Below are 8,861 nucleotides of genomic sequence, written 5' to 3' on the forward strand. Positions count from 1 at the left end.
GCTGGGCTACCTGCTGCCAGTTAGCCGGTTAGCCAGTTAGCCCCGAAACATGCGATCCGGTCCGAGCTGAGCTGAGCTGATTAACTCCAGGTTGGGAGCGGAGAGGGGAGCGGAGCCGGGGCCATGGCGGGGATCATTAAAAAGCAGATCCTGAAGCATTTGTCCAGGTAAGGGAGCGGAGAGCACGCCGCAGCGCTCTGTGTTTGGTAGGAGGCTAAAGCTGCTCTGAGCTCCAGCACAGCCTCCATTAAGCCTGAGGGTGGCCGGGCTGCGGGCTGCGGGCTGCGGGCTGCGGGGCTCCGGGCTGCGGGGCTCCGGGCTGCGGGCTGCGGGGCTGCGGGGGTGCTGGCTCGGTAAACTGTGTTAAATTAGGGGATATTTATTATTATTTCACAGTTTGAGGCTCGTGCAGCCTCTGTGGGGTTAGGTTAGCCCTCTAGCTGCTGCTGAGCTAACCCGGCTAATGTCCTGACTGTTACTGGAGCTGAGCTTCAGCCCTGACCCGGACACCAGCGGCCCAGCCCGGGGAGCTCAGGGGGATATCAGCCCCCTTCTGCAGACAGACAGGCAGACAGGCAGGCAGGCGGGCAGGCAGACAGACAGACGGGCAGGCAGGCAGACAGGCGGACGGGCAGACAGACAGACGGGCAGGCAGGCAGGCGGACGGGCAGACAGGCAGGCAGACAGGCAGGCGGGCAGACAGACGGGCAGGCAGGCAGGCGGACGGGCAGACAGACAGACGGGCGGGCAGGCAGGCGGACGGGCAGGCAGGCGGACGGACAGACAGACAGACAGGCGGGCGGGCAGGCAGACAGACAGACGGACAGACGGGCAGGCAGACAGGCAGGCGGGCAGACAGACAGACAGACAGGCAGGCGGACGGGCAGGCAGGCGGACGGGCAGGCAGGCGGACGGGCAGACAGACGGACGGACGGGCAGGCGGACAGGCAGACGGACAGACAGGCGGATGGACAGACGGACGGGCAGGCGGACGGGCAGACGGACGGACGGGCAGGCAGGCAGACAGACAGACGGACAGACAGACGGGCAGACGGACGGACAGACAGACAGGCAGGCAGACAGGCAGGCAGATAGACAGGCAGACAGACTGCTGTTAAATAGGTTAATAGGTTAGCTCCGGACCGGTGCAGGGGATGGTTCTGTTTGGGCTGTTTGGTGGTTTATCTGGTCTGTGTATCAGTTGGCTTGACCCCGCTGATCGACCACACTGACCAGGCATGACTGAATTTCGTTGTGATTAACTAGCTGGCTCATGTTTTCATCCAGCTGTCCGACCACCTCCACCATGGAAGACCACCTCGGACCATCTGAGCTGGACTGTCCAGCAGCGAGGGATGATTCAGTAGTTCTGTCAGAAGCTCTGGGTACCTATCGGTCATTTCGGTGGGGTCTTCGTTCGTTGCTGTCCTGCAGGTGTCTGTGCTGCTGTAGTTCTCACTGTAAACACACTCCAGGCCAGGAGTGACCAAAGGGCAGAGTTTGGGCCGAAAGCCAAAATAACAAACCGGTCCCAAACCAGACGAGTGAAGAAATCCTCAGCGGGGTTTATTACAGTGAGCTTTTACAAATGAGGTTTCAAAGGGAAGAAGTGAATTGGGTAAGTTAGATGTTGTATGTGGGGAGGGGGGGTGGGGACGTTCCTGGTTCCTGTGGGACGGTCCGTTCTTCATAACTTGGGGCAAGTCAGATGTCCTCACAGGTCAGATGTGGGGCAGCCCATTCACCGTTAAGTCTTCTGTGTTTGATGTGTTGTTGCAAGATGTTTCAGACTGACTGGGCGGTTCTGACTGTTGGCCGGTTCTGACTGTTCGTCCGGTTCTGACTGTTCGGGCTGTCTGTTTGTCCACTCAGCAGGAGATCAGCAGCTACTGAAGATCACAGTAAAAAAGATGCACTAAATGTTGTCACTCTATAGGAGATGATAGCAGGGTTCAGAGTTCCAGTATTGTGAGCACACTTCATTTCTTTATGAATTTATTTTTATTGTTCTTCAAAAACAAGATATTTAATTAACACATTTACACACCACAATGTACGTATGTGTATATGTGTATATATATATGTATGTATTTGTACATCTCTCTCTCTCTCTATATATATATATATATATATATAATAAGAACACTTTACACACACACACACACACACACACACACAGCTTCATGTCTGATTAGACAAATTAATTAACAAAGTCAATAACCTGGGACCACAGGTGAACCGTTGAGCCCTGGCATGATGTAATCTGTAGTGTAAGAACACGTTTTACTCTTCTCAGTCTGTGACCACACTTCTGAGTCAGTACCGACCCGTCTGGTGTTCGTCGGTTTCGTTCCGAGACAGTCTGTTGTTCAGGGATGGTCTGTCGTTGTTTTTAAGGGACGTTTATCCTTGTTCTTGGGGGGCAGACGGGCCTCGGTCCTCGTGGACGCTCCGCTCTCGTTCTTTGGGACTGAACCAGGTTCTGCAGGAGCGGACCGTCTTTCCTTATTGGGAACGATCTATCTGAATTCTTTGGGAACGTTTTATTTTTGTTCTTTAGAAGTGATCCATCTCCGTTCCTCAGGTACGATCCGTCCCCACTCTTTAGAGGCGGTCCATCCTTGGTGTTTCTGCAGGATGGCCCGCTGTTGCTTTGCTGTACGATTCCTTTCATCCCTAAGGTTTCATCTTTGTCCTCCACCTGAGGGGTGTCATTAGGGACGAGGGAACTGAATCAGGTGTGTTCAGAGCAGGAACGCTCCTGAGCAGGAGAACCACGGGTCTAGATATCTTCAGCACTGGACCATCCTCCGGGACAGGCTTCATGATGCTTTTACTGAGCTGCTCCTTTAAGTCGGTTCGATGGTGTCGGGTTTGGGACAGAGCGCAGTGCTCCACTTGGACGCGGTGTGTGTCCTGTAGTTGTTATTTTCACTCACACTCGGTGAGTTGCCTCATGCTAAGCAGTCGGGCGGTGGGTGTAAAGCACATGTTCGGTGCTGTGGGTGTTTAGTCACGGCTCTTTTACTGCCAACGATTCGCCCAGCTCTGAATCAGAGTCAGCTCTGGCTCTACACACTGATTCAGAATCAGCTCTGGCTCTACACACTGATTCAGAATCAGCTCTGAATCAGCACTGATTCAGAATCAGCACTGGCTCTGTACAACACTGATTCAGAATCAGCACTGGCTCTGTACAACACTGATTCAGAATCAGCACTGGCTCTGTACAACACTGATTCAGAATCAGCACTGGCTCTGTACAACACTGATTCAGAATCAGCACTGGCTCTGTACAACACTGATTCAGAATCAGCACTGGCTCTGTACAACACTGATTCAGAATCAGCACTGGCTCTACACACTGATTCAGAATCAGCTCTGGCTCTACACACTGATTCAGAATCAGCTCTGGCTCTACACACTGATTCAGAATCAGCTCTGGCTCTACACACTGATTCAGAATCAGCACTGGCTCTACACACTGATTCAGAATCAGCTCTGAATCAGCACTGATTGGAGGTCGGTGCAGACTATACATACACACTAGTAAGGAGTCAGCTCTGACTCTACACACTGAACCAGTAATGTTGTTCTTGCAGCGTTGCAGGATCACCAGTGTCCTCTGTTCTTTCTCTTTCACACACACACACACACACACACAGTCATCCTGCTCTCATGATGTCCAGAGGCTAGATTCTGCTTCGTTCTTATTCCAGCAGATTACTTTATTATTCCTGTCTTCCTGCAGGAACCCTGAGCAGCCAGTTCCCTTTTTCATTTTCATCCTACTGACCACAGCAGTCCTACACATGCGCTGAGTGCTCCCTGTGTCGGAAAGCAAATGGGATGTGGATGTATTTCATTAATTACCATGTAATTAAGTGTGTAATACTGAACGTACAAGAACCCGCTGTTCCCCTCCCTCCACCTGAGTTACAGCGACCATCATAGTGAGGAGGGCATCAGCGGGGTCCGGTCCAGCTGTGTCAGCGTTTGGGTATGTGGGGCAGAAGGCAGAGGGACTGGAGTGGGACGGTAACGGGACAGAGGGATTTCATCAGATCTGGACAGTGTGTGTTCCTGCACCACTCCTCCTCCTCCTCCTCCTCCTCCTGCAGCGGCCCTGATCTTCACCAGCGACCCGCTACCTCTACACTGTAGCACTACAGCTGTCCATCAGGCAGAACGGCAGCGGCCTAGAGCTCAGGCTGGGGGCGTGGCCTCATTAATATTTATCATTATAATAATAGTAATAATAATAATAATAATGTAGGATGCTGTACATTAGCAACAGAAAACAAAAGAAACACACACAGTTTCTCAGCAGGCAAGGGGAAGGAAGTGAAGCAAGAGTCCCCCAGCCCAGTTAGCCTCCAAGCAGCTCTGCAGAGTCACTCAGCGGCCAGCAGGGGAACCCCCAAACCCCAGCCAGCTTCACTGGAAACGGCCTGTGCATTTACTCTGGTATTCCAGGGAGTTTCTGTGGTGTTGCTATGTGGTTGCTCGGCATGGTATTACAGGTTGTTGCTATGCTATTGTTAGGTGGTTGCCGGTTAGTGACATATCTCCAGATCAGCAGCTTTGCAGGAGGAGGAGAAACCCTCTGAACTCTCAGTGAACGTCGGTGTAGATGGTTTTACTCAGAGTCATGTTGGAGTGTTTCTATTGGTCCGTTCCTCAGGAAACTCAGTATACAGCCGCAGGTCCAGATTCTGGAGAGTGAGAGAGGGACAGGGTTTCTGCATGACGGTGACAATACACACCACCTGAGCCGACAACCAGAGAACTGCATTACTGTTTATTATTATTATTATTATTATTATTATTATTCAGGCAGAGCATGACTAGTTATTGTGTTAGGTGTGTGTGTGTGTGTGTGTGTGTGTGTTAAGGGAGTTTCCTCCTGGAGAAGCTGAGAGGAGGGAACATTATAGAACACAATACAGCAGAGAGCTGCAGGGTGTACTGAACTGGATCTGTCAGTTTTACCCGTTTGGACACAGTCTGGACCAGGCAGTACTGGTTCTCACTAATCTGAGAGGCTGGCTCCTGGTGGAGGTGTATCGGGAGCTGTAGAGCAGCAGTGTGGAGAGGAGTTCTTATAATACATAAACCTCTGCAGGGGGTCTGGAAGCAGTTCTGAGGTTCTGCAGGCTTCGGTTCTCAGTGAGCGAGGTTCTAATGGCTATAACAGTGTTCTCTCAGTGCTGCTGTCTGTAAACACAGAGGCCTCATTATTCCGTGCAGCAGATAAGCCGCTGTGACCGATTAGGGGAGCAGAGCTGTGGTGAGGGAAACCCGGACCTTTTCCTCACATCAGCAGCGTGTAACTGCTGTCCCAGCCGCTGACCGCACCGTTCACTAGCCCCGCCCATTCCACCTACAGCAGTTTAGCCCCGCCCATTCAGTCAGAGTGCTAATTGCTAAGTTAGCTCCTTGGCCAGGTGCACTTCCATAAACCGCTGGATGTTCTAAGCTGTGGTTCTTTGGTTTAACGCGTTCTCTGTTCCTCTGTTCTTCTCTGCAGGTTTACTAAGAACCTCTCTCCTGATAAGATTAACCTGAGCACACTAAAGGGAGAGGGTCAGCTGTCGAACCTGGAGCTGGACGAGGAGGTGCTGCAGAACATGCTGGACCTGCCGACCTGGCTGGCCGTCACCCGCGTCTACTGCAACAAGGCGGCCATCAGAGTGAGTGAGGGCGATCAGGGCTCCTCAGGGCAGGGTCTGGCTCCTTGTTCGGGACTGTAATCGGGGACTGCAGTGACGGGAGCGTCGTGCTGGACAGCCGTCACTGAAGCCTGAGGTTTAACTCGGTCACTGCCGTGGGTTTGGGCGTCCTACAGTAAAGAAGGACGCAGTCCAGTCAGTGTGTTCACACAGGAAGTTGAAACCGCTCACCATGTTAGTTTTCAGTTTTTCTGAAGAGTTATCTCAGAGTCCTGTACAGTGCTGTACGTTGGTCAGGCTGGGACACTCCTCTTAATCACTGGATTCAGGTGTGTGATTCAGTCCCGTTGCCACAGCTGTATAAACTCCAGCCTCTAGTCCTGCAGTCTGTCTTTCCTCCACCCATCAGTGAAAGAACGGGAGGTTCTGAAGAGCTAGGGTTAGGGTTAGGAAGAGCTAGATCTTCCTCCATCAGCTGTGAGTGGTGTTATTATTGAACAGTGGAAGAGTTTAGGAGGAACAGCTCACAGAGAGCAGCTCAGCCACCGAGTGTCTGTCAGACCACGTAAAGTTACAGAGCGGGGTCAGGGCCGAGTGCTGAGCTCAGAGCAGAGTGCAGAAAAGCCTCCAACTGAGGAGGACCAGCTCCGGATTAATGACTGTGGGTTTAGAATGGGACGTCTTATAAAAGCTCCTGTAGATGGAATGTGTAGGTGTCCCAATACTTTTGTCCATATAGTGTAGGTTTCTAGGCTGTATATTTAGGGCCCCGATTACACTTCACTAAAAGTGGGGTTGCACTGATGGAACCCAAAAAGCTGATTAATAGGAAACTCATAAAACTTCAGGTTTACAGACCCCTGTTTCTCTCCTCTCTCTCTCTCTCTCTCTCTCTCTCTCTCTCTCTCTCTCCAGATCCAGTGGACGAAGCTGAAGACAAGCCCCATTTGTTTGGTGGGAATCCCCCTTTCATGTTGTATTTAATTTTTTTTCATGCATGCCCTCCTCCTCCTCTTGTTCTCGCTTCATTGATCTCTGGTTTTCATACGACCCTGATCTCTTTCACTTCTCTAAAACCTGCAGCCAGGGACCTAATGATGTTTATGAACCGAAAACGTAATCCATGTTCCAGTCTCAGTACAATTAAACACACGGTGCCTTTAAGACTGATCTATGTAAATGAGATCTGTTCTGAATGGCTGCTCTGTATTTTGCATCATACAAAAAGCAGTCTGTACTGAATGGGCGGGGCTAAATTTCTGTATGCTGAATGGGTGGGACTAAAGTGCCATACCACCCTCCAAAAATAAACGAACCTCCAACCTCACAATTCTACAGTTTTGAAGCTCTTCAGAAACAAAGCCTTGTTGTTTTAGTGGGTGTGCCTATTGTATAAGCCCCGCCCCCTTACTTTGGAGGTGTTCAGTAATCTGTACTAGACTTGACTAACTAACTAACTCTAACCTTGTGCCTCTCTCTGTCTCTCTGTCTCTCTCTCTCTCTGTCTCTCTCTGTCTCTCTCTCTGTCTCTCTCTCTCTCTCTCTCTCTCTCTCTTTCTCTCTCTCTCTCTCTCTCTCTCTCTCTCTCTCTCTGTCTCTCTCTCGCTCTCTGTCTCTCTCTCTCTCTCTCTCTCTCTCTCTCTCTCTCTGTCTCTCTCTCGCTCTCTGTCTCTCTCTCTCTCTCTCTCTCTCTCTCTCTCTCTGTGTAGTTCCTGGATAAGGTAGAGGTTGAGATGCGGACGTGTGAGGAGCCCCGCCCCCCAAATGGCCCTTCCCCTATCGCCATCACTGCAGGTCAAAGGTCAGAGTGGACTGTGTCTCTGCGAGTGCTAAGCAGGGGTCGAGCAAGAGCAGAAAGAGAGACCTCACTACAAATACACCATATGTCCAAAAGTTTGTGGACACCCCTTCTAATGAACGTATTCAGCTACTTTAAGCTGCACCCATTGCTGACACAGATGTGCAAATGCACATACACAGCTTGTCTAGTCCCTGTAGGGAAGAAGTACTGCCAATAGAATAGGACTCTCTGGAGCAGATCAACATCATGACCCTATCGGCTCATGCTGCCTAATAATGCCAGGCGTGGGCTAGAGGGGTATAAAGCCCCCCAGCATTGAGGAGCTGTGGAGCAGTGGAGGAACTGTGTTCTCTGGAATGATGGTGGAGGAGCTCCATCCAGTATTTTTGGGATGAGGTGGTGATCATCATCCAACATCCTGACCTCACTAATTGGCACTCAATGCTCCTCCAGAATCTAGTAGAAAGTCTTCTTCTCTGGACAGTAGAGACAGTCACTCCAACAGAAGCAGGATCAGCTCTTTAATACCTTTAATATCAGAAGAAACAATGAATTGTGAATATATATATATATATATATATATCTGTGTGTGTGTTTGTGTGCAGTGAGTACGGCTTTGCAGAGAAGGTGGTGGAGGGCATGTCCGTCATCATTAACTCGATCACCATTAAAGTCCAGGCTCGAGCGTTCCACGCCTCCTTCGAGCTGTGGCAGCTGCAGGGCTACAGCCTCAACCCCAAGTGGCAGAAAACTGACCTACGATATACACGCATCACACACCCCAAGAGAGGAGAGGTACTGAGCCATCAGACACACTTTAACAAGCAAACGGCGCAGAATGCTCCACTTAGACCGTCCCAAACAAACGTCTTCAATCTGGTCAGTCAGGCCAGTGCTACATATGAGCCTGTTATGACAACCCTTCAAACCCTCTATTATTCTCTTATTGACCTGGAACAGCATAGTGTCCATATTTGATTAAATATGCAGTAAATATCATTAGTTAAGCTCCATCCACTATGTATTATTGCAATATTTAGTATTGATGATTCAGAGTATGAACGATTCAGTATCCACTATGAATTATTCATTATCTACTACAAATTATTCAGGATCCACTATGAATTGTTAGATATCTTATGTTTGTCTGTGTTTTTGACTGTTTAGTATGAATTATGCAGTGTCCACCATGAATTATTAAATGTCTACCATATGTTATTTAGTATGTATTATACATTATTCAACATCTGCTATGAATGATTCATTTTCCACTCTTAATTCTAATTTATTGAGTATTCGTTATGAATTTCTCAGAAAGGGAACACAGCTGAATAGGAATGTAACTGATGAGGCTCAGTAAGTGCAGTGATAGATCCAGACATCAGGTA

General features: G+C 49.8%; 1 protein-coding gene across 1 annotated transcript in view; it reads left to right on the plus strand.

The window, feature by feature from the left end:
- Nucleotides 1–9: 9 nt before the first annotated feature.
- The window catches only part of LOC140577434 (ankyrin repeat and SAM domain-containing protein 1A), a 22,483-nt gene continuing 13,631 nt past the window's right edge, over nucleotides 10–8,861 (plus strand). Inside the window, exons 1-5 of the mRNA XM_072697418.1 lie at nucleotides 10–167; nucleotides 5,531–5,693; nucleotides 6,588–6,626; nucleotides 7,382–7,473; nucleotides 8,079–8,352. Coding sequence (XP_072553519.1) covers nucleotides 124–167; nucleotides 5,531–5,693; nucleotides 6,588–6,626; nucleotides 7,382–7,473; nucleotides 8,079–8,352 — 612 coding nt within the window. The 5' untranslated portion in view covers nucleotides 10–123. The remainder of the gene's footprint in view (nucleotides 168–5,530; nucleotides 5,694–6,587; nucleotides 6,627–7,381; nucleotides 7,474–8,078; nucleotides 8,353–8,861) is intronic.

The sequence above is a fragment of the Salminus brasiliensis genome, chromosome 14 (genome assembly GCF_030463535.1).
Source record: "Salminus brasiliensis chromosome 14, fSalBra1.hap2, whole genome shotgun sequence".
Taxonomy (NCBI): Eukaryota; Metazoa; Chordata; class Actinopteri; order Characiformes; family Bryconidae; genus Salminus; species Salminus brasiliensis.